The 26,328-nt window shown below is 33.3% G+C and overlaps 6 protein-coding genes across 6 annotated transcripts; 2 read left to right on the forward strand and 4 right to left on the reverse strand.

Annotated features, from left to right (window-relative positions):
* Window positions 1-133: 133 nt before the first annotated feature.
* Window positions 134-784, reverse strand: PGO_041190 (hypothetical protein, conserved; the record flags this gene model as incomplete). Its single annotated transcript, XM_028686307.1, has 1 exon — window positions 134-784. The coding sequence occupies one exon, from the start codon at window positions 782-784 to the stop codon at window positions 134-136; it is 651 nt and encodes a 216-aa protein (XP_028542108.1).
* A 1,321-nt stretch (window positions 785-2,105) lies between these two features.
* On the forward strand, window positions 2,106-4,127 carry PGO_041200 (hypothetical protein, conserved; the record flags this gene model as incomplete). The annotated part of the gene is made up of 7 exons (XM_028686308.1): window positions 2,106-2,190; window positions 2,446-2,563; window positions 2,744-2,824; window positions 3,006-3,160; window positions 3,396-3,508; window positions 3,897-3,961; window positions 4,076-4,127. The coding sequence occupies 7 exons, from the start codon at window positions 2,106-2,108 to the stop codon at window positions 4,125-4,127; spliced, it is 669 nt and encodes a 222-aa protein (XP_028542109.1).
* Window positions 4,128-4,728: 601 nt separating this feature from the next.
* PGO_041210 (ribosome-recycling factor) lies at window positions 4,729-6,084 on the reverse strand (the record flags this gene model as incomplete). The annotated part of the gene is made up of 1 exon (XM_028686309.1): window positions 4,729-6,084. The coding sequence occupies one exon, from the start codon at window positions 6,082-6,084 to the stop codon at window positions 4,729-4,731; it is 1,356 nt and encodes a 451-aa protein (XP_028542110.1).
* Window positions 6,085-8,095: 2,011 nt separating this feature from the next.
* Window positions 8,096-8,908, reverse strand: PGO_041220 (acyl carrier protein; the record flags this gene model as incomplete). The annotated part of the gene is made up of 3 exons (XM_028686310.1): window positions 8,096-8,248; window positions 8,435-8,652; window positions 8,863-8,908. The coding sequence occupies 3 exons, from the start codon at window positions 8,906-8,908 to the stop codon at window positions 8,096-8,098; spliced, it is 417 nt and encodes a 138-aa protein (XP_028542111.1).
* A 4,522-nt stretch (window positions 8,909-13,430) lies between these two features.
* Window positions 13,431-20,558, forward strand: PGO_041230 (hypothetical protein, conserved; the record flags this gene model as incomplete). Its single annotated transcript, XM_028686311.1, has 1 exon — window positions 13,431-20,558. One exon carries the CDS (start codon window positions 13,431-13,433, stop codon window positions 20,556-20,558), a length of 7,128 nt encoding a protein of 2,375 aa, XP_028542112.1.
* Window positions 20,559-20,838: 280 nt separating this feature from the next.
* PGO_041240 (hypothetical protein, conserved) lies at window positions 20,839-25,800 on the reverse strand (the record flags this gene model as incomplete). Its single annotated transcript, XM_028686312.1, has 1 exon — window positions 20,839-25,800. The coding sequence occupies one exon, from the start codon at window positions 25,798-25,800 to the stop codon at window positions 20,839-20,841; it is 4,962 nt and encodes a 1,653-aa protein (XP_028542113.1).
* Window positions 25,801-26,328: the final 528 nt, after the last annotated feature.

Below are 26,328 nucleotides of genomic sequence, written 5' to 3' on the forward strand. Positions count from 1 at the left end.
ATATGTAAGCTCGCACAATTTCTAATGTATCTAAAGAGTATGTTTTCACGTGTGAACTTTTTTTTTTTTTTTTTTTTTTTTTTTTGGGGAGGGTTGGTGGGGCAGCCTCCTCGATTGGTAAAAATCGGAATGTTTATCTGTTCCTCACCTCCTGCATATTCTCTGTAAAATGCTTCGATATGGACAATGATAAAAAAAATATGGCTACATAAATCCAGTACTTACGTATAAAAGATTTGGGTTTTTCTTTTTCCTTCTGTTGATTTTGTGAATTCTTAGGTTTTGCTATATTTTCATCCGTTTTTAAATTAGATATATCAATTGGTGCCGAAACTGATAAAGCTTTAACCACAAATATACCAGAGTATATATGCGCATTTTCATCCAATTCTTCCAGTGTTCTATAGTTCAATATATAGGGCATGTAATTATTATTTAATCCTATTAATAGACAAAAATCATTGTTGTTTTGAATCTTCTTCTTACTCACATATGTTTGTATACACTTCTTTTCATCTGTGTCGTAACATAGTCGAAATAAGACATACTCAAAATTTTCACTGCTTATTTTTTCTAGAAGTTTATCCTTTTCTTCTACATACGAATTTGAGGTGTTAAAAATTTGGTTCTTGTTTAGTACAAATGTCCCTAGCTTATTCCATTTTCCTTTATCACTTGAGTTGGCATTTATTTGATAATTAAGTTCAAGTAAGTTTTTGTTACAAGCTGCTAAGGTTAGGAATATTATCGCCTGTGATATAAGAGCGATTATTTTAAGCTCCATCTTTTTTTCTGTGCCTTCTCTTCTCACCCCTTTTTGCAATGTTTGGCAATGGTTTGCTATGTTTTGCTATGCTTCGCTATGGGTTTGCTGTTCTTCACTAGTTTTCGCTTTGTATTGCCTTATTTTGTTATATTATGTTTTCTTTTAATTTTTCCTTCGTTTCTTTTTTTTTTTTTTTTTTTTCACATTTTTTGAATTTCCCTTCTTCTCTCTCTCTCTCCCTCTCCTTTTTAGGAATTGAGCAAGGTGAGCTTAATCCGTAAATTTTGTATTCCTAATTGTTTGGTCCTTAATGACCAAAAAATATGGAGAGTTTTTTGCAGGTGCGACCTAGCATATTTCTACTCGTTTCATTTTCCCCATATGCTGACGCTGAAAAGTTTACGTCGGGAATTGCAGTGGTAAATGGTATAGGTAATTGGCACAGGTAAAAGGTTGAAAATGTTGTAAAAAAAAAAAAAGGGAACAAAAGCAAAAGAGGCAACAACGAATGAGTACCTTCTCCATAAAAAAAAAAAAAAAATATACATATATATATCCTACGTTTTTCTCACTTATACATGTGCAGAGCAGTGTAGTGTGAACATACACTTAACATTATGTTTACCCCAAATAAAAAAAAAGTCATCACAAAGTGTGATCAATTTTTTACCTGAGTAGTTCAGAAAAAACAGCCTTGTAAGGATTTAAAAAAAAAAAAAAAAAAAAAAAAAAAAAAAAAAGCCAAAAGAACGTTTCATTTGGCATAGCATGTTCATATTTACCTGAATGGTTTAGAAGAAACTGCCAACAAAACTGAACGTTAAGGCAAAAAAAAAAATATCACAAGTATATATCTGAGTGATGAAATAATATTATAGAAGATTCCTTTAGATCAGTGTTACATTATGTATACATGAATATATCTATCTATGTGTCGAAAATAAGCACCATATTTTTTACATGTAGAAGTTAACCATCGTAAAAAAGAGATATATACATGTATCGACGAAATGAGAAACATTTTCATTTTGAGTGTATTTTAAAGGGTAGTCAGGTTATATTACCGCCTTACGACCACATCACCACCACACACACACACACATAGCCCTGAATTAGTAGGACTCCAGAAATGAGCAAAGCCTCAGTCTCAGAAACCTGATTTCTTATATTCCACATCGATCTATATCTCAATATTTGTACATGCGTACTCACACAAGAAAAAGTACGTGATAGGATGTTTCACAGAACAGAAAAAAAAAAAAAAAAAAAAAAAAAAAGGAAAAAGTTTGATATAAATTTGTTTATATTTTACACACACGTCACATATTAGAATGGTAACATGGCCCAAAACCCATGGTATGTTCAAAAATCGAAGGCATTAAGAACGAGCAAGTTGGAAAAAATCATTAACAAATTCAACTCAGGTTAGCACTTTTTACCCTTCATAAAAGAGAGAAGGCGAAATAGAGGTGATAGATGGGGAGAGGGGGAGGGGAGGATTCTCTCAAAGTATCCATAACATTGATATAGAGACATGAAATGGAGATAAACTTTTTTCAAAAAGAATTTTCTCTACCCCTTACCATTTATCTGTTCATCTCCCAATAATCTATTAATAATATATAACGCAACTGTTTCTGATTATACATACGACTGTTTACTTTTTCCTTATCCTAAAGAATATGCCCACCTGATGTATATTTCAAAATTTAGAAACATAAAAAATACTCTAGACAGGATTTACGAGAACTCAGAACTTATAATTAATAAAAAAACGTTTAACATAGTTCGGATAAGGTAAATATATATTTTTTTTTCATTTTGAAAGAGCACAAAATAAATGTTTGGCGCGTATATTTGCATGCGTGTTCATACATTTGTAAAATCTTTGTTTTTATTTTATTTTATTTTTTTTTTTTTTGTGCTCATATTGAACGACCATCATTTCCATTTCATCCTTTATGACATTCATTTCAGTTGTATAGCACAATTGCAACCAAGACATTTGGACAATGTTAAGGATGGATTAAGCATTTATCTTTCCAACTTTATGTTAAAGTAAGTAAGAAAAGGGCAGAGGTGGAGAGGTTCTACATACAAATGCATAACCTTTGCTAGTGAACCCTGCTAGTGAACCTTAATGATTTGCTAGTGCTCGCGCAGAAAGTTATGTGTTGATATGGATGCAGTGTAAATTTATTTTATTTTTATTTTATTTTATTTTTTTCTTGAAACGAAGGGCCAACCACGATGTGGAGGGATTCACCATATGTTTCAACGGCATCAAACTGAAAGAGAAAGAACCTAAAGTTATTAATGGAGATCCATCGATTATGTTTTTGAAGATAAGCTTCAAGCTTTTACTTTTGGTTTTGAAGGAGAATTACAGAATAAGTAAGATGGGTTGAACATACGTGTAAGAATGATGTGTAGACCTACCCACCATATAACTAGAATTATGGGGAGGAGTGCAAACAGAGAGGAGAAAAAAAAAAATAAAATAAAAAAAAAAAAAAAACAGATAATGTAGCACACTAAACGAAAATTAAAATAAAAACGGTTTCTCTTTGTCCCTTTCTCATTTTTTTTTTTTTTTTTTTTTTTTTTTTTTCTTGTACACCATTTGTAGAGGTACAAATTAACAAAATTGAACCTCTAAGAATTCACCTAGACGTTTTTGGAATCATTGAAGCAACATTCGCGGAAGAATTATTTAAAGAATTTTCCTATAATTCCAGAAATGTAATTCTCCACATCTGTCATTTCGTGTCACTATATACATATGTATATATATGAATGTGTCTGCCTATATTTGTTGAACCCCTCTTGTTCACCTACAAGACATAAATGTGTCGCATTTGTCAAAATTATTACAACACAACCCTGAACAGATATAAGTGTAAAAAAGTCTTCCTTTTTTGCTGTTCAAAAAATAGGGGAATTTTTTTTTTTATGATCATATCTGATTATACATGTACATTTATTTTCTGTTACGTCTTAAAATGTTTGTTTCCCTATTCGAATATTTCTGAACCTATCTTTTAATTCATATTGTTATTCTTCCTATGCATATTATATTTCTAAATGATCTCCCTCTTGCATCCCACACCCCCAACCCCTTTTCGTCCAGAATACATTCATAAAGGATAATAAAACTTTTTCCCTGAACGATGTTATCAATTTTACTATAAAAAAGTATGTTAAAAAGAGAAGAAAAACAAAATACACACACATTGGAGAAACATTGTTTCGTCAATTTAATTTTAGCAACTTTTTACTACACATGGTGTCTATTTTCCACCTTTGTAGCGTTACCCATTCCCCGTGCGGCTCGAATGTTAAGCTCATTGGATGTATTTAGACAGGGAAGAAGTGATGATAAGTATATGCACATATGCATGTATATTAGCATGTATGTCGCCCACTTCTCTCTTTTGTTTTAGTATCACACACAAATACATACACATTCCATGTGTGAATGCGTTTTGGTAATAAATGTGCCACTTTCGTTTTTTTTTTTTTTTTTTTTTTTTTTTTTTTTTTCATCTTTGTCTACATTTTTTCATTTTTATTGATTTTTAGCAAGAACGAATGTCACAAATCATTCGTGTGTTTGTATATTTGCGTAAAAACTAAAAACGCGTATGACAAAAAAAAAAAAAAAAAATAAATAAATAAATTATTGAATAATAATTTTTGGAATGCAACAATTTAATAGTTTAACTTGGGAACAGGGTATACAATATGTCCTTGTCGATGGAGATGATACAAACTAGCATGCATGATATGTGTATGTATATATATGTATGTATATATATATGTATAAAAATTTTTTTCTCGTTCAGTTATCCCTCGCCCCCTGAAGTACAATAGACGTGCACACATCTCATGTTATGTCAAAGGTGCTAACAGCTTCTGCCTTCCCAAGTAGGAATAAAATTTTCTTATAATCGTTGATCACTTTATCTAATGTCGTCCATTATGGCTTCAATTTTTTTGCGTGTCTGATCATGCAAACTTTGTATGTAATTTCTTTGTCGAAAATAAACGTCTTTTCCTATTTTATTTTTTACCTTGTCTAATTTAGACATCATCTGCTTTCGCACATTTCGTAGAGTACCTTTAGCATCCTCTATTTTTTCTTTTATTTTTATTCGAATTTCATTTTTTAAGTTTTCAGATAATGGAGGGATAACAGCATAAACAGATTTATCTTTCACATAAAATTTCAGTTCATTGTATTCTTTTGTGAAATGGTTGTATATGAAATTAACATAGTAAGGGTCATATGGAGTAATTATAAATAAATTTTCTTTTTTCTTAATGTGGCATATATGCTTTATGATATAAATCCGTTCATTTATTTTTACCTTCTCATCTTCCAACATGGTATTCGAAACATTGTTTAGGTTAAAACGGTACGATTCCCTTTTAATATAGTTGTAAACATTGTTCATTTTTTCAGCAGATGTTTTGTTCATTATTTCTAGATCTTCTTCGCTGAATGGTAGTTCTTCGCTGTCCTCGTCGTCGTCGTCGTCGTCCTCCTCCTCCTCCTCCACGCTTTCATCCCCCGAGTCTTCCTCATGTGTCTCATCTGTCTCGTCTGTTTCATCGTTGATTGCAGCTTTATTTTTTTTCTTCTTCTTCTTGAACTCCTCTGCTTCTCCACCTTTGCCTATGCTATTGCCAGTTCTAGCATTGTGGAAATTTTCGTCGTCCTCATCGTCCTCTTCATCATCTTCATCCTCTTCTTCCTCTTCGTCCTCTTTCAAACTAGATCTTATGTTAAAATTGTTAAGTATGTAAGAATCTCCTGTTTTTCTCGCCCCTGTCGTGTATGTTGATTCGTTTGCATTCTCTAGCACCATTCCCTTGTAACTTTTGTGAGTGACTTTTTTCTCCCTTGCAGGAGGGATAAATGTGCGTTGAATTTTCGTGTCATTTTCCTCATTCTTTTTAGATACAACTTGATTGTTTATAATTTCCTGTACTTGTAATTCATCTTTGTTTTGGTTTTTTTTTTTCTTTTTTTTGTGTACATATAAAATGTTATGGTTCTTCCTCTCTTGTAGTTCGATTCCATTCTTATTGTACATCACATCATTGTGTCTCTTTCCCAACTTGTTTACCCTGAATTTATCTTTAATAAAACTCCAATCTGATGTATCTCTGAAAGTTAGAAATGCTTCAAATTTAGAAATTCGTTTCACGCTGAAACCATCACAAAAGTTGATGTTGATGATGCAAAATTGAGATAGCATTAGTACGAACCATATCACTTTTTTTGCAAAATTTTTCTTCTGTTTAATTTCCATTTATGGAGGTTATCTTTCCTTGGAGTTTTCAGTGCAATCGTCAGTGACACCGTCGATGGGTAATCCTGATCCCGGCCCCAATATTCCTATACAGCTGTTTTGGATTCTTCTTCTTTTTTTTCTTCTTCTTCTTCCGCTGCTTCCAGTGATGATGACAAGTCTTGTTGCCTATGTTTCATATACCCAAGAAAAACATATTGCAAATCACGCAGATGGAGTAGTTACTCTCGGGTAAATGTATGTGTGTGGGGGAGGGACGTGATAACTTTGGTCTCAGCAATCAATTGTACATATTCCATATGTTTTCCTTTGCTTCATCTGACAAGAAGCAGTTTCTGTTCTTAGCCCTCTAAGCTTGATGAACGAATTCGTGTATCCACTTCTTGGTCTCCTTTGGAAACGCACAAACAGACAACACACGCATGCATGTATACATATGAACATAAGCATAAATGTGAGAAGTTTTACATTGGAGGGTACTCCCACATATTCCCCCCTCCCCTCACAGACATGGGTAATGGTTTTATTTGTTTGCTTATTTGTTTTCTTATTTGTTTGCCTATTTGTTTGCATATATATTTATTTACTTTTTTAATTTTTTTTTTTTTTTTTTCGTACTAACATGAATTAGGAGAGTGGGAGGAAACACAAAAATGTAGCGTAGCATGCCTACTACCTCTGAAAAAAAAAAAAAAAAAAATCTTAGTGACATGACATGCTCTCCCAAGATTATATCATTTTTGAGGATTTTTTTTTTTTTTTTTTTTTTTTTTTTGTTTATGTTCTCTCATTTTAATAAAATTATTTCATCAATTTTGTTTTTGCAAAGAAAAAAAAAATAAAAAATAAAATAATTAAGTGATTTCTCAGGGTTAAGGGGATGGGAAAAAGCAGTCTGTTCTTGTGACACACAAGTGGCGATGTTTAAAGTGATGATGACGGAAATGATAATATTCGATGTGATGTTAAAGAGGAAGAAGAAGTAAAGTTGCACCCATAGACTTATTACAGTATACTTACAAATGTCACAAATTCCCCCTTTAGTGAACCGTATACAGTTTTCTTAATTATCACATCTGACAACCCTGTTTTGGATACGCTGAAAACAGTAACTACTCTTGTTTAGAAGCACGTGTGCATAGTAATATGTAGCATTTGTTTCTCCAACCGACAGGGAAGGTGAAAAAGGAGGAATGATGTAAAAAATTTGCAAAAAAAAAAAAAAAAAAAACCAAGTATACAAATGCACGAGTTCATAAGTTGTAGACACACACATCTATATATATGTGTATATATATGCACATGTAATATCCACCAAAATTGTATGAGCATATGGAAAGTTCGTTTGTGACATCTGCATAATCGAAGTGTACACGCTGGTAAAATCGTTTCCCTCCTAAGGACACCTTGATAGTTTATACGCCACAGCTAATATCAAATGTTTATTTATTTTTTTTTTATTTTATTTCAGTTTATAAATGAATAGTGTTGAATGCAGGAAAAAAAAAAAAAAAAGGGTAATGAAATTGTTGCTGCGTTTCATATGCATAGGCAAAAAGTGGTTTCCTATCCATGTTTTGAGATTACACATTTGTGTTTTTGAAAATCTTAAAAAATGGGAGAATTCATTCGACTTATTTTTTTTTTTTTTTTTTCATTTGTGGTTTTTTTATTTGTAGTTTTTTCATTTATCCTTCTCTCCCCCCCACCCCTTTTGGTAACACATATTTGGGGATTCTATAGAATGAGAGAGTGAGAGAGAGATGGGTGCTTGCCATAGGGCATGAATAAACTGCATTGCTAATTGACGATTGCTTAAGCAACAATAGAATATTTGCTGCTCTTGTCGATTTTTTCTAAGATTACTTTGTTTCTTATGTATTCTAACAATGCATCTTCATGGGGTTCAAGCTATCCTTTTGAATGAACTTTTTTTTCTTTTCTTCATCTTCATCTTCTTCTCCTTTTTGTATTTGCTGCGAATACTTTTTCAGGGCATTGCTAAACCAATTCATGCATCCGGCTTTTTATTTTTTTCGATAAAATCAATCGCATCTTGCACTGTGTTTATCTTTAGTGCATCCTGATCCGAGATTGTTATGCTGAACTTTTCTTCGAGGGCCATGATGAGTTCCACGAGGTCTAGGCTATCTGCTCCTAAATCCTGCGTAGGGGGAGAAGTGATACGTAAGAAGTGAGATGTGATACGTGAGAAGCAAAAACAATTGAATGTTGGGCAACTGGGTGAGGGGCGCGAACCAAGTAAATGCATGTATGATCAGTGAAATAGACAAGTGATGAGGCAGGTACATGGGAAAACCCTAGCCACATGCTGGAGTTAGGTTCTCACCTTTGTAAAGTTTGATTCGACTTTAATTTTATCCTCCTCTACAGACAATTGCTTCGAAATAATTTGTTTAATGTCGTCAAATGTACTTCTTAGATAATTGGGAGAATCTCTTCTTCGAATTACACGGTTGTCATTTTTTTTTGTTATCCTGTAGTTTATAAATCCTTTCCTATTGCCCATCTGTTGGTAAGTTCCACTATTTCCTGCATTTTTAAAGGCTACACAAGGAGGGGAGTTGTAAAAAACAGTAAGCGGCCAAGATAGAATGCGATATAAATTTGGAATGTAAAAAAAAAAAAAGAAAAAACAAAAATCAAAAATGATTGTGTACAACTAAATTTATGCACTATGTGGAGTGGGGGGGAAATCAATCAATTCTCAGAAAATGGGATGGATATAAAAAATAAAATAAAGTATGCACCTCTTACCACTCACAGCGTAGAGGAAAATAAACCAAAGAAGCTGGATCTTCATAATGAGAGAGGCAAATGGGTGTGAATATGGTTGGGGAAGATGCCACACAAATATGATTATCACGTTTTTGGATCGTTTAATTAGTACGGTTTATTTTTATCCTATAAACGGCAAGCCTAGTCACACCTAATCTGCTCCTTTCTTGGAATAATTATAAGCTTCTTCTCACGTTGCACGATTTGAGAACATGTTTCGATTTTATAGTCTTCTTTTTTACAATTTTTGTGGAACAACTCTAACAAAGATATGCTTCTAAGAGTAGGGATAATGTATGTGGATAAACATGTGCACAATGAGAAATTCACTCCATGCGGGAAATAAAACGTGCAATTCGGATGTGTTGTAAATGGGGAAAAATGAAATAAAATGAAATGAAATAAAATGAAATAAAATAAAATAAAATGAAATAAAATGAAATAAAATGAAATGAAATAAAATAAAATGAAATAAAATGAAATAAAATAAAATGAAATAAAAGTGACGAGGACAGAATAACGGTTCTTTGTTTTACTACTCAGGAAAGATGCACCAAAGTACTACCTGTTGTAAATTCCCGAGGGTGGTGCGGTGGTAGTTGCAGAATTAAATGAAAGCAATACACACTCAAAAATTTTGCAAAAATGACATGTTGATGGGTGACAAACTCAATATAGAGCAAGCACTGGGTTAGAAAAAGAAAAAATAATAATAACACCTCAAACGTATGCCATACGTTCAGTGTTATATATCCTGTAGATTTACTTAACCACGTGGGTAGGGTTTTATGTTTTTTTTTTTTTTTTTTTTTTTTTTTTTATCCTTTTTTTAAGCGAAAAATGTGCACTTAAATGGATATAATTCGATCTGCACCACCATCTCCAACATTCCGTAGCTTTTTTTCATATGACATTTTCTCAGCCGTATCTCTAAAGGGTGGTTGGCCAGTAGGGGGGTATACATTTATTTTGCCTCTATTTTGTCTCTATTTTGTCTCTATTTTGTCTCTATTTTGTCTCTATTTTGTCTCTATTTTGTCTCTATTTTGTCTCTATTTTGCCTCTATTTTGCCTCTATTTTGCCTCTATTTTGCCTCTATTTTGCCTCTATTTTGCCTCTATTTTGCCTCTATTTTGCCTCTATTTTGTCTCTATTTTGCCTCTATTTTGTCTCTATTTTGTCTCTATTTTGTCTCTATTTTTTCTCTATTTTGTCTCTATTTTGTCTCTATTTTGTCTCTATTTTGTCTCTATTTTGTCTCTATTTTGCCTCTATTTTGTCTCTATTTTGCCTCTATTTTGTCTCTATTTTGCCTCTATTTTGCCTCTATTTTGTCTCTATTTTGCCTCTATTTTGCCTCTATTTTGCCTCTATTTTGTCTCTATTTTGTCTCTATTTTGTCTCTATTTTGCCTCTATTTTGTCTCTATTTTGTCTCTATTTTGCCTCTATTTTGCCTCTATTTTGCCTCTATTTTGTCTCTATTTTGTCTCTATTTTGCCTCTATTTTGCCTCTATTTTGCCTCTATTTTGCCTCTATTTTGCCTCTATTTTGTCTCTATTTTTCATTCATTTTAGCTTTATTTTATTTCATTTTATTTATTTCATTTTATTTATTTCATTTTATTTTATTTCTTTTTATTTTACTTCATTTTACTTTGTTTTGTTTTTTTTAAAAAGAGAAAAAATGGAACGTGTCCCTAAAACGATAATGTTGAAGTAGATAGATTTTCCCTCCAGCAAGTCGAAGCAGCCAATGTGTATTCAAAAATATGTGCATGTAAGTTACACTTTTTTTTTTAGTGCTTTATTTTTTTTTTTTTTTTCTCTTCATTCCCCACACATATAATATCCACATTTTTCTGCTTCATTTTATTTATTCATTTTACTTTTTTATGTATCTCCATCCGTTATCCAACCATCCTGACATTATCTTTTAAATCGTTATGAATCGAAATATATAACACAAAGAATTCATCTTTTTCGTGCGGTTTTATGTCTCATCTCAATTTTCTGTTCTAGATAGGAAAGAGATGTGTATTTAAAAAAGGAAAAAATATAAGAGAGCATGAATTGATATAATCTCTATCTGACTAACAAAACCATGAGAATATGAGCTTTACATAAAAATAAAAAGGTGAATGTAGTTGTGTGCTACTTTTTTTTGTCAATTGGAAATGGACTAGAGACACACATTGGCAGAGCAGTGTATAAACCGTGTATACGTGATGTATATTTTTTTTTTTCAAGAAATTGATTAAACCATTCAATTTTGTGTGTCAATCTTCCTATCGATGATTTTTCTTCACCCCTTTGGTGATGTCATCAAAAAAAAGTTGAAAAATGAGGAAAAAATAGATGACCAATAAATACGTATGTATATACATATATATATGTATATGTGCACACACATGTGGTGTGTTATTTTGATGATCTATGGCATTTTCCATGTCTAATCCGTTTTGTCAGTGCCCAATTCTGTTCACGGACAAGTGAATATGAATATAAAAATGGACAGCCCATGTCTGGGTTATGACTCAAATATTACAATAAAAATAAAATAACGCTTTTAACCGTTGAGTATAAATATAATACAGTGATGAGAGGTGATGAATGTCGTGGTAGACACCATATTTCTTCTTCTCTTAATTCGTTCATGACCACCTTCTCACTAAATAGAGTTCAAACAAATGAATACCTTTTGCAAATTTTCAAATTCTTACACGCTGATCGATTCTTTTTCAGGGTAGCAAAAGAAGAACCATTGATAGGTATACTATTGACATAGTGTTAAACTTTAAGAATTGGAAATTCGTCAAATTGTTGACTCATATACTGTGGTTAACACACACACACACAAACATGTGTGTGTTTGTGTGTGTGTTATCTTTATATGGTTTCTGTATGCATGTGTGTCCGTAGCGTGTTCTACCGTTCATGTATTTATGTATGTATGCACTTTTGTGTACGAATGCTTAAGGTTAAGGGGGTCGTTAAATAACTCAATCACATAAAAAAAAAAGTACTTCCTTTTTCCTCTATTTATACTTCTTTCAAATAAAGGGAATATTACACAATGTCATATTAAAAAAAAAAAAAAAAAAAAAATCAACAAACCTTCTTACATACGTTTCGTGGAAAAACCCCGTGAAAAAAAAAAAAAAAAAAAAAAAAAAAAAAAAAAAAATCCTCAAGTCCATGTTCCAGCAATTCAAGTAAAACAACTTCAACGTGCCTTGTTTTATGTTATGCAATAAATCCGTGTTCTTTACACAAATTTGGATTGTTACTAAGTGGTAAATGTTTTTTATAACGTGGGTGGGATGAAAAAAAAAAAAAAATGACGCAAAAGATTTACATTCGAAATGAGAATCGTGAAACTTGAACAGTGCAGACAAAAAAAGAAAAAAAAAAAAAAAAAACATACGTGAATACATATTGCAGTACGTCTATACATATATATATACATATATATACATATATATACATACATACATACATACGTGTACACCATCGGATGTGCATTTAAATGGCTAAATGTTGATCAATGGTACGCGAGGAAAGAAGCTGTGAACACTTTTGAATAGTCCATCTGTGCAAAGTTCCTATACATTTTTTGAAGTGCCCTATCAGGTTACTATCACACTTCAAAATGAAACGGTGTTGAAGAGATACGATACTTATTCGACATGAACTTGAACAGAAATTTCATCAAGGTCATATAACGCAAAGTCAAGAGGAGGAACACTTGGATTACTTTGCACATTCTCGTACATATTTTTTGTTAGGATGTATACACGTTTTGTCACACAACTTGGGGGGTCGGGAAGTGGAGAGAGACTTCGGGAGTAAGCAAGTTGCATAATGTCATGTGAAACATGGCCCCACAAAAAATATGTACATACAATATGTATATGTTTTGTGCATGCACGTTTTGCCCTTGTATGTTTTGCATATGCATGTATGTTTTGCATATGCATGTATGTTTTGCACATGCATGTATGCTTTTCCCATGCATGTATGTTTTGCATATGCATGTATGTTTTGCATATGCATGTATGTTTTGCATATGCATGTATGTTTTGCACATGCATGTATGCTTTTCCCATGCATGTATGTTTTGCCCATGCATGTATGTTTTGCATATGCATATATATATTTACGTATTTTTTACACATGCACACACAGATATGCATGAGCACCTGCGAATGTGGATCATTCTCTAAGCACGTGGCCCTCACTCGTGGCTACAGTTCATGAACCCACACACCACTTTTACGCCTTTGGTTTCTATTTCCACCCACCATTTTCCCTAACTTTAAACATGTTGCTGTTTTGACAAATCCAGGAACCACAGTGACATCCTCTCCTTAAAAGTTATGTAACTCTTAATTACACTTCATCGCCCTCTTTTTTTTGTAAACCCCTTGCGTAACACACACATGCAGCACGCATGTATGAAGCAAGTGCATGAATCAAGTGCATGAATCAAGTGCATGAATCAAGTGCATGAATCAAGTGCATGCTAGCGTTAGTCCTCATTTGGGATGAAAACGCACGTAATGGTAACTGCCAACTGTGGAGAAGTGGAAGGGGGATCAAATGACTCCTCAGATTCTGCCACTGTCGACATGGACGAAACGTACAGCAGGAAGAAATCCAAATGGAATGGGAGGAAAATATTTATGAGGTCATCATCATCTTCGCGCTTTTCAATCAATTCTTGTGATTCAGGGAAGAGCAACTACTCCTGTTACTATTTGAACTCAGATTGTTTCTTAAAAAATGTAAGTATTTGCAAAAAGTGTCTTTTTACTTATTTTGAATTTAATAACGTAACGAATGTGATTTATATGAGACATGGTGCTAGAACCCCCAAAAAGAAAATCCGAAATGTATGGCCATTCAAAGAAGGGAAAGGCGATTTGACATTTTTGGGATTTCAACAATCTCTCAAAATTGGAAAATACTTGAGGAAGTATTATTATAGCATGAGAAAATTAAACAAAATTTATAACGGCAACTGTAACTTGTCAAGTAAAGAGAGTACGTTATTCGACTCGGGTACATCTGGAAATATGCATATGGAAGGCGCCACTTTGGATAAACAAAAGAGGAAGAAGAGGCAGAACGCAAAGCATGAATCGAACCCGGATGAGGAGCGTGAGGAAACGCACAGCACATCAGTACAAATGGCAGAAAAGACGAAGATGGAGAGGATGGAAAAGATGGAGAGGATGGAAAAGATGGAGAGGACGGAAAAGATGGAGAGGACGGAAAAGATGGAGAAGACGGAAAAGATGGAGAAGACGGAAAAGATGGAGAAGACGGAAAAGATGGAGAAGAAGATTTTGTTGAAATGGGTGTGCAGGCAGAGAAAGGTAAACAAAACAATCAAAATGCTGTTGCATAAAAAGGCGCCTTTTGTTATACCTACAAGAAAATTTTCCAAGAATGTTAACAGGAAAATGAAATGGATCCATTTTCTGCAAAAAGGAATGGAAAAAGAAGAACCTATAGACATCAATTTACTCAGGAATATGTTCGCAAATTATTACGGAAATAGAAAGGAGAAGAAAAAGAAAAAAAAAAAAAAAAAAAAAAAAAAAAAAAAAGAAGAAGAAGAAGAAGAAGAAGAAAACAAAAAGGACAATAAAAACAACAACATGGTTAGTTTTAGAAGTAACCTAATGGACATGCCATCGCGCAAGAGGAAGAATCGCCCATCATATGATGATCTTTTAAATGGTAGAGAAAACATGAAAGATTCTTACAATAACAGATGGAAGATGATGAGCTCTATGTTGGGAAAATCCTCGTCGCATGAAATAATTTGTAAAAAGAATTACCTGCAGAAACTGCTGAAAAACTTTAATATAGAAAAGGAAAAAAGAAAGTATGACAAACTTATCAATCTGATTAATAAATTCGTGTGCATAAAAACTACAAGTAGTGAAAGATGCAAATTAACAGCTTATGCGATTATTTGTGGGATTCTTGGAATCACTGAAAAGATGTTTTTCTTCTTTTTTTTATTATCCTTTGATAGTGAGCCGTCTGATTTGTACAGACGAGACTTATGCAATCGCAACTTATGCAATCCAGATTTCTTTGATAAAAATCGACTGAGTAAAGATGAACTCTTACAGACCATCAGAAACAGGGGAAATGTAAAATATCCCATATTCCTTCCACACAATCGACATCCAAACATTGAAAGCATCGATGAGGGGACGAAAAATGCACACTCTCCATTGAGTGAGAAGCTACTTTCCAATAATAAGGATTATCATTCTGTCGATTCACACGTGAAGACCGTGTCCCCAAGTCTTGACAATAATGATCTAATAAAATGGAACCCATTTTACACCACATTTTGTAATTCCAATCCTAGTTGCACCCTTCGGAATAACACTTCTAAGGGCAACACTTCTAAGGGCAACACTTCTAGCGAGACTTACAACCAAATTGGACGTACATCTACGTTTCCAATTTTGAATTATCACCTATTGGGGGAAAAGGCTAGGGGACACTGCAACACAAGTGAGAATATACAATCCATACCACATGGAAAAAATTGCATGCACAGTTCAGGTAAAAGTGATAACGATAACCCAATTTTACACGGATTCGAATATGAAAGAAACGGAAGAAGGGAAGCTAGTCATGGCAACAGATACCCCAACACTGATAATCATCGCATTGGAGATGTAAATATTTTAAAAAATTTTGCTTCCAATTTACCATTCAATTGCTATGAGAATACAACAGAAGAGAATCATGTGAAAAGGAACGATCAAAATTTCCTCTTCAGTGAGAGTACATTTGATGATAATACACAATTTACACAGAAACAAAATTATTACAACGATTCAGATGAAAGACATACAAAAGATAAAGGAAAAATGAAAGAAAAACGAGAAGAGGAGGACGTACACATTGTGAAATGTGTTAATTGTAAGATGGAAAAGTCATTCAAAAGGGAAGAAATGTTGATTAGAAGTGGGCATTGTAAAGGAGGACAAGAACGAAAAGGAGAGAATTATTTTAGAATGAGAAATAGCTTAATATACAATATGAAAGTTTTTTTTGAATTTGTTATGAACAGCAAGTGTAATTCTTATTTCTTTTACAGCAAGATGATGAAAGCCAAAAGTGGAAATGAAAAAAAGGTAGAAATGTCTTATATTTATTTTATTTTTGAACTATATATGCAATATATATTAAGCGAGATCTCCGATTATATAGGCTGTTTGAATGAATCTTCTCGTGGCACTAAGTATTATGTGTGTTGCACAAAGAAGTATCAATCAGAGATGTGTGAAAAACGGCGTCATAGGGAAGTAGAACCTAAGAAAGAAGTTCAGGATAAAAGCGACGTGGTGAACATTAATTCTATATATGTTTTCAATGAGAATACCAAAATATGCAATAATTATGCAATTGTATGTGACATCGAGGGAGGTAAACCAAACAAAGGAAATTATCATGACACACATGGAAATGATAGCCAAGATGGAAATGTACCAGATTCGGACATGGTTGCACATTCACTTGAAGATAGGGTGTATGAAACAGAGAAAGAGGGAATGCACAGAAAAGCTTCTTCAATACGCTGCTATGATTGTGAGAGACATGATGAGAGCGTAGAAAAAGAAGGAGTTACAAACAATTTGTTGACATACCTAATTAGGTACATTAAAAATCTTTTCTATTATTTGAAAAATATATATATTTTAAGTTCTGTTGTAAGTGTAGCAAAGAGAAATTCCCTATTGTTGAAAACTTTAAAATCGAATAATCATTATATAAAGGAATTAAAAAATCACATTTTTTATAATTCCAATATATACAAATTGTTAAATAATTATTACAAAGAGGAAATTTCCATAGTTTATTATATCACCAAATGGAATAGTCGAAATTACCTGAACAGGTCAGAATTTTTGCTAAATGAGACATGCACACAGAATGCACCAAAAAGGTCCCCTGCAAATGAAAGAAAAATGAAAAATAGAATATTAAACATTTTAAAAAAACACAATTCGTCATTGTACAAGTTGAAGAAAAAATTAAATAAATCCATTATTCTTAAGGATCTTAAAAAGTTAAATTACTATTCTGTTAGTTCTACCTCGCTAAGTGTTACAAATTTTGGACAAAAAAAAATAATACAAGAAAAAATTAAAAATTTGAGACATCACTTATTTTTTAATAATAAAAGGAAAAATATTAAAATAATTAAAAAGTTTATTAGTGCTTATGATGCATATGTATATCATAATGTTCATCTTGTATTAGATTTTCATAAAGCATACAAACATGTGGAGGTTGATTATGGTTCTAGTGATGGGTTATTACACCCAATGGTAAGCATCAAAAATGGAAAGAAGGAAAATATAAAGAACAAAAGAATTTGGAATCATTCATTCAATAATGATCATGCCATATTGAATTCAAGAGAAAGTCTTCCCAATTTAGAGAATGATACCTTGTTTAAATATACAATGAATACACACAACTGTCAAAATTTACTGTCACATAGAATAACAGAAAATAATAAAGATATAACAGATGTGAATGAAATCAGGTTTAAAAGTCCCCACAACTTATATCAAATTAGAAATACAGTTTTAACCACCAAAGAGGAGAAGCAGCCAAGGGATTTCTTTCCACAGAATTCCGCTCTATCGAATGATGCATTTGAGGTGATAAATTGGACTCAGCGAGATCCTCAAGAATGGCACAATAATGAGACAGAAGAAGGAATGGGTAAAAATGGGCAAGAGAAATATTCACAAAACTGCACTACAAATTTGTTGCACTTGGGGATTAAGAGCTGCATGAACAAACCGAGAATTGAGGAGGAAGAAGAAGAAGAAGAGGCGCACGTGAATTGTTTTCCCTTGTCTCTAAGAGGAAGAGGAGAAGAGGGCCCTTCCAGTGATGGTGTCCCTGCTAGAAGTGGTGAAACGGCTAGAAGCCCAATGCAGACGGAAGAGACAAAGCGAAAAGGGCAGAACAACCAAAATGTTTCGAAAAAAACCAGCGAAACATTGGAAAAGAAGGAGAAAAATAAAGTAAAGACCTTTTACAAAAAAATATACGAATGTTACAAACACATGTGTGCATTGGAATACAGCAATAAGTATCTGTCATGGCTTTGCAGTGGCATGTCTCTGATAGATGTGGCTATTAACTTTATGATAAATGTCAGACTTTATGAAAACTTCCAAAAGAAGAAAATCAAGAGAAACAAAGGGGAAAAAAAGAAATTTATTCCTAAAATTATACTTTATTTAACTCACCAATCTGCCATTTTATCTTTCCAGTCTTGTGTAGGTATTAAAAAAAATTCCATGAAAATTCCTCCCTTTGCTGCTTTTTTATCCCTCGAATTAATGCACATAAAGAAGAAAGGTGAGAAGAGAGACACACGAGTGCATAATAATGTGCAAAGACATGACATGTCCGAGTTGCATAATAGTTGTTACTTGAGCCAAGGTATTAACAGAGATGAAAATGATGATGAATCTATTAGCAAGAGGGAAAAACCTGTTTTTGTAAAGAAGAGCTTAGGAAAATCGGATGATCACAAAAGCGTTGACAAAAGTAATATCTCAAATTTTATTTATAAATATAACACTGCAAACATATTTTGTTGCAAAGAAGATTGTGTATGGAAAGTGAAGCGGATTGGTATGAAGAGAGGAAGGGATAAAAATCGTGCACTTGGAAGAGCGGAAGTTGGGACAGCAGCAGTTGGGGCAGCGGCAATTGGAAGAGCGGAAGTTGGAACACTTGGAACAGTTGGGGAGAGTGAAAATTACAAGTGCCATTTTTCAGACACGACCCCAGTGAATACAGCATATAACACAATGGTTAATAAGCCATTCATCCAAGCAAGTGATGCGAAGGAGAAGAGAGAAAAGAAAAACGTGTGCAGGAAAAAATTCGAAAGCTATCTGCCCAAGTGTACTAACAAGATTGAGGACTTTAAAAATTTGTTTTATTTATTATGCTACAAAAACAGCAACATAGCAAATCTGATTCAGTTATACAATATATGCTTAAGTGATAATTACTCATACATAAAAAGTACACAACTCAAGAATGGGGAAAATAGGAGGAGGAGATCTTTTTATGGGTATTTTGTCAAATTTACATTTAATCATCATTTCCCTCTTAAATTAAAAAAAAGAAAATCCATAAACAAGTATAAACTGAATAAGAAGGAGACACGCCCTTCTGATCTCGCGAAGGGTGATGTAAAAAGTGAGTTATACCCCAATTCGCTACGCAACAATCAGAAAGGTGATCATGTCTTCAAGACTGTAGTTGGACGAATATGTGGGGAAGGGCTGGGTAAAGAAGTTGGTGAGGAGGTTGATAAGGTTTATAAAGTGTCTGATGAGGTTCATAAAGTGGCTCATGAGGAGGCTGATGAGGACACTTCTGAAAAGGCTTATGAAGAGACAGGACAAGTGGTGGACACTCCATTCAAAGCAGATAAAAAAGTTGCTGCAAAATCTGAGAGATGCACAAAGCGAATGAGAAAAAATATGCCAGATGACCACAATCAGATTAGCAATTCCAAAGAAAAGAGAAGGGAAAATCCAGAACTCGAGAAGGAAGAAGAAAAAAAAAAAAAAAAAAAATTAGAATCGAAGAAGGAAAAGATAGCCCAAGGATGTTGTACGAAAGAATACCAAGTTCCGTCGAATGGAGTGGTACGAAAAAGTACATTATTTGATGCGAATGAGAAATGTCTCCCATTGTTCAGAAAAAGTAAAAAAATGGAGATGAAGAAGGAGGAGAAGAAGAAGAAGAAGAAGAAGAAGGAGAAGATTAAGGAGACGAAAGAAGACCCATGTTGTGATATTAGTGTTCCCAGTAAATACAAGAATGTGAAAAATAAGAAGAGTAATAAGCGAGGAACGAGTAGTCACCTCAGAAGGGATAAAATAATGCAACAGTTGAATATGAACAAATTCAATTTTGATTGCAAATATGATAAATACATGCAATATGTTTACAATAGTAGCAATGTGAGGTATGGAAAAACATATTATAAGCTTAACAAAGAAAGCGATATAAAATTTAGCACCAAAAAAAGTGTCGACATAAACAATCGGTTGATAGAAAAATCGAAGGAAAGGTTAAACGGAGCGGGAAGTTCATTTTCGAGCACAGAAAATACACATGACGAATTCGAAGTGGGAAATGGAAAGTTTAAGTCTCTATGGAAAGGGAAGAATGCGGGTGCACATAATGCAACAAGTGGGGTCAACTCAACAGGTGGAGTAAACTCAATAAATGTGATGAATTTTTCCAGTGTGGAGAATGATGATGAGGAGCAACAGGAGGAGGGGAAAACAAATAGGCCTAGGTCAGACCACATCGACAATTTGAAGATAAACGAAAGAGAAACAAAACACGCAAATGATATGACCATGGGGTACAGTTTTAAACTTCCAAAGAAAAACATTGCGTCTAAGTTGTTTATAAATAGGATGATTTCTAAAACGGAGAGAAAAGCAAAGTCGGGTTCTAATAGGAAGAAAGACGAAAGTGACAAAAGGAATTATCAAAATGAGAATATTATTTGCTTAGATTGCTTGATTAGCTATTTGAGGAAGATGCTCAAGGTTTATGGTAACCCAGAGATGCTGTAATATTTCCTCTCTAAAAATTTTTAGAAAGCCTTTTACAAAGGGGTAGAAAAAAATAAAATAAAAAAAATTTAATGTTTTCATAAGAATTTTGAGGTATATATGTATATATATATAGTGTGTAAATTGTGCGAGGTCTGGTGGTTGGTATTACTAAAACAGGTCGATCCTCTCGATTTGTGAGAAACATGGTGTTTAAACAAGTACATGTGTCAGGCAGCAAAGAATGATAAAATTGGGTGATAAAGATGATGCATGGGTGTACATGCGCTTGCCTCATACATCAGCACGTCTTTGAGTGTGAATCGAAATGGCTAAAATTGAAGCACGAGGAACGGGTGGTATTACCTCTTGTACGGATGACTATGTCAACCTTGTAGAAGAGAACCTGTGTTTCGTTGTAAATGTCATAATCGGTTAGTTCTTTCTTTAAAAATGTGTGTACAAATTCGTAAATGCTTTGATGAGTGGAGGAAGATCTAACCCTTGAATTATTCAGATAGGACAAATCACTTCGAATGAAATTGTTGTAAAACCGCTTGAGGAAATCGAGAGGGAATGATGAAACGTGTACGTTCGGGTACTTTCCCAGTGGCAGCAGTGTTAGAAGGAAAAAGATATTTCTTTTGTCAAGATGGGTTATGGGAGAATAGTTGGACGTGTATTTATTACTGCATTTAGCAACATTTCTGCTGAAATGAGCAAGACATTTAGAATCCACAACTTTATAAGGAAAGAAAATTTTAACCAATTCATGGATCCAAATGATTACCTTCCAACAACCTCGTCTCTGATGTTCCATAGGCATATAATCCACGATGGAGATGAAATTGAGAAGATAACTTGTTATGTTTGGTGTGTACAAGGCTTGTATGGGGAGTTGTATAAAGTGTGCATAGAAAACATGTATCAATTTCTTCTTTTCATGAGTCTCACATGGGTGTTCAATTTGTTGCTGCTCCGTTTGAGGCTGATCAGGTACAGTAAGCTGGCAAGGATCCATCTGTTGAAAGATCTTATTGATTTCTTCTAAAGAATCCAAAAACACGACACTGTTAAAGAACCTAATCTGTAGTTCTAATTTAGGATCCTCGTTTTTTTTAGAAGAAAAAATATATGAAATGTACCATTTCGATAGAACATGAATTAATCCCGTATGGCGTATTTTGGCATTCTTCAAAGAAATAAGCACATGTATAATATTACTAGATGTTAATTTTATATGGTCCTTAATTCCACGTTTTATTTTTTCACTGTATAATGTATCTAAGAGACAATTTAGCTGTTTTATTAGTTTATTTTTTATGTTATGCTCATTGTAGTTTATGATATTTTTTTCCCAATTCGGGAAATTGTCATGTTGTCTATTCCCATGTGAATCGTAATTATCAGCACATCTATGTTTTATTTGCGTTTGTTTTGTTTCTTTCTGGAGGATGTTATGCTGTGAAAGTGGAGAAGACGACGAAGAAGAAGTTTGCAATCCAGGGAGGAGAGTCAAGTTGTATGACGATTCTGATGAAGGAGTTAGATTCTGAGTTGAAGACAATGGTAATAGTGGTACTTGTATGTTTATGGGTTCCCTATCTACGTCTTCTACTCTGTCTGCTATAAATACTGTGTTTCCCATGTGTTTGCATGCATCTTTTCCAATTTTTAATGTTTCTTTTTTTTCATCTATACTAGTATTAATAAGGTATAATTTTTTGTTTGTTTCATATGAATATCTATTAATAGTGTAGTAAAAGCTAGATATATTGTAAATGATCCTGACGAGTTCATTTTCATTTAATTTCTCTTTACAATTAACAAAAGTGTTAAAGTGGGTTAACACGAACATGTTAACTTCGGGTATAATATCACCTAAGTTTGGATATTTCTCAAAATATACGTGTAAAATTTCTTTTAAAAAACTGAAATTTTGTTGGTACCTTTTATCGCATAGTATCAGATTACAAGATGTTCTTATGATATTCAACAGTGGGTATCCGTCACTATACATTTCCTTTTCATTCTTCTTTGCTTCCATATGGATGCAGCTAGGGGCAGAAGCATGTTTTCTAAACTTCTTAACCTGGTCAAATTCCTCAAAAATTCGCTTCAACACAAAAAAGACATACTTCATTTGTACTTTTCTCGCATTTGATTTTAAATATTCATTATACAGGAAGTAAATATCATGGTCGAGGTTCCTGTTTTTCAAGAGAGAAGAAATAATGAAAAAGAAATTTTCTTCATTTAATTTTCTCCTTTCATGCTGTACAAGCTCAGTTAAGTAATTAAGTAATGTCTCTCTTGTAGATTCTTCATTTATGTAATTTGATGAAATGTTTTCATATGCCATAAAGTACACATTAATTGGATATGTTCTTCTCGAAAATTGGCTAATGTGTGGATAATACCTGCTTGTGTTCATGCCAAAAATGGGTTCATTTATTGGTTTTTTTTCACTTTTTCGTGACGAATTCAATTTTGGTGATTCTTTTTGGAAGAACAGCAATTTTGTAATTTTATCTGCTAGATGTGTCACCATTTTGTTTACACTGTCTACTGTCCTGTCGCAAGATTCTGTTTTCCTTTGCAGAAAAAAGCTGTCTTGTTTGTCCCGATCCGTGTCAGCCATTTCATCCGCATCAGCAGAAGGTTCATAATCGTGGGAACTTCCCTCCGATTTAAACACAAAATTTAAGCTATTCCAATTGGGAAGGGGACACTTCGAACGATTCCATGTCTTTCCCATATCATTGAATTTTTTGAGAAAATTAAGAAACATGATAATTTCCGTTTCATGTTCAAACAAATTGGAATCATTTGTATTCAAATAGTTGAAGCAAGCGTGCAGTAAAGATATATTTAATTTTTCACTTCGATGTGATAAATATATGTTGAGAAATATTAAGATGTTATGGTTTGACAATTCCCCTTCTTCGTTGTTTACTCTTTTCTCAATTTCTTTTAAAAAGTTTAAAATGCACATTTTTAGCATATCATTGGTATTGAACGTAATGAAAATCTTATTTATTTTATGCAAGTAATGTACTACTGTTATTAGTTTATTCATGTTTGGTTTCCTCTCATCTCTGATGGGGAAGATGAAAGAGTTTGATATGTCCTTTGCCAGATGTAGCAATTTTTTCAGAACTAGTAATTCTTCACCTCTACATTTATCTGCTCGATGTGGTTGAATTTTGTCTAAGGGGCTTACAAAACTGATGGGCTCTTCTTCTTCTTCTTCTTCTTCTTCTTCCATTTGATAGAAATAACTTTTAAATGGCTTCAGGTATGAGTATGCTAATAATTCATGGTAAATTCCTCTCACAATGTTGATTATCATATTCTCGTGGAGCATATAATAGTATGTGTGTACGATCCAATGACATTTGTTCAAAATTGGTAAAATGTGTAAAAGAAGCTTATCCCCATTTTTTAATTCATTCAATAGGATTGACAAATTTACGTATATTAAAATAACACTGTTAAGCTCATTTTGAGTACGTGCACCATTCCATTGAGAAAAAGATTCTTGTCCTTCCATCATGCATGAAAAAAAGCGATCCTGAAAGAGGTTCATAATAGCATTGAAGAGACTTATCAGATGCTCCTCCACTTCCACTGAAAAGGAAATTTGGGAATACAGTAAATTCTTCACTTTCAAAATGTTTATGACATGAATTATGTGCGAGTATTCCCACATTTTTGGTGCTTCACTTGAGTTGTTATTATTTTTCGATTTTTTCTCAAAAGCGAAGGGAATGATGGAAGCTGCTTCGATTGAATGTTCCTCCTGAAAAAGGGAATCATTTTTATTACTTCCTTGTGAATGTAGAAAATTTCCAACTACGGGAGTTGCTTTATTCTCTACCAATTTTCCAAATTTTGTGCCCCATTTTTTTAAAATAAAGTGCAGTATTTCATAGTTCACTTTTTTATAAATCAAAATGTTCAGCTTGTATTTTCCTCTCAGCTTATTAAAAATGCTCATGCTTGATGATAGAAATGAAAGTGCTAATTTGTCATTTATTCCTATTTCTATGACTTTTTTAGCTAGTGTTGAAATGTTATGCAGAATCTTTTCGTTAGCATATGCAGTGTGGTTACTTAAGAAAACAACATATCTATTCAATTGGTAAAAAATTATTTCATCCTTCTGAACATTGTCAAATTGTTGCTTATTTACTTTTTGTGGAAATTCCACTTCTTTTTCATTTGTGATTATTCGGTTATCCATAACTCCATTTGGAATGTCTCCACCAAATATGAGTCCTCTTCTTTTAGAGATTTCTTCCTTCCATTTGCACTTTTCCCGATCTTTCTGAATTTCATCATACATATAATCTGATAAACTATTACATTGTTTGTAATTATTTGTATCTTTTTTTCTGTGTCCATATTCCACCTCCTCATCCTTAGAGATGTAATAATTTGATCTGCATTCATTGCTGTAATGGTCACCTGTCCGAATGTCATTTCTCCTTTTTCGATAGTAGTAAAATTTATTAAAATAGACAAAAAAATGGAAATAAAAAATATTAGTCACTAATTCTTTCGTGTTTTTACTTGGATCAATTTTGTGCATATATTTTGAAATATCTGGGAGGAACTCACTCACATTTTTCAAGTTGTAGTGTCTTAGATGCAAGTTGATATTGTGGTGGATGTAATCAAATATGTTCATGTAAAAATTGTCGCATATGTTGTTCTTGAAAATGTTAAGATAATATTTCTTTTTTATTAGCAAACTATGAAAAGAAATTAAAAGGTTTTTATTTATGTACACATTTTTATTTCTCGGATGTTCATTTATAACTGACAGAATTTGAAACACCGTTTCGTTTAGATTCCCTAACATGTTCTTTCGTATGAGTAGTTCTATTTTCTTTTTAACAGGATCTACTTCCTTGCTTATAATTTCACATTTTTCAAGAGAAACATCTTTTGACAAATATGGCAGTTTTGTCAACATGTTCCTTTTGAACTTGCTATGAAAGTTCTTATTGTTGTTATTGTGTCTGACTATGGATAATGTTCCTCTTCCACCACTTGAATCTTCTACTTTGAATTCATGTTGACCATCCTGCTCGTCGTCTGACCCTGCAGTTCCTTCCACTTCACCTTTAACAATTTTGCATGTTGACGACACGTTTGCATAATTGACACCTATTCGATTTCCATTTGTGTCTTTTATTTTCCAAATTAGCCGCTTCCACTGGATTTGGCAATTTATGTGTTGTTTTAACATCCGCATTCGGTTTCATAAAGTGGGGAGAGGGGCCCACATGCAAAAAAAGGGAAAAGATTGGAGAAGCGTCTGAGAAAAAAATCGCAGCGGGCTGTGTTACTAGGTCAGTGGTAGAACAAACATACATACTTGTACATATGTGACGAGACTTTTGGATTGATGTTTTTCGTTCCCTCTTCCCTCTTCCTCTCTTTGTCTTAGGGAAGTAGCTCTATTGGCCTGTGTGAGCTTATATACTCATACGGTAAATGCTTGCACAAGTCATGTATTTGCATGTTGATCGTTGGTGAATACACACGAGGACATAACATTTTTGGTTACTATCTCTTCCTCTATCTCTTCCTCTATCTCTTCCTCTATCTCTTCCTCTATCTCTTCCTATATCTCTTCCTCTATCTCTTCCTCTATCTCTTCCTCTATCTCTTCCTCTATCTCTTCCTCTATCTCTACCTCTATTTATCTATATCTGTTTTTTTTTTTTTTTTTTTTTTTTTTTTTTTTCCCCCTTAAACTTTCCCCAAACCACCATTTTTT

The sequence above is a fragment of the Plasmodium gonderi genome, assembly GCF_002157705.1.
Source record: "Plasmodium gonderi DNA, contig: Chr04, whole genome shotgun sequence".
NCBI lineage: Eukaryota > Apicomplexa > Aconoidasida > Haemosporida > Plasmodiidae > Plasmodium > Plasmodium gonderi.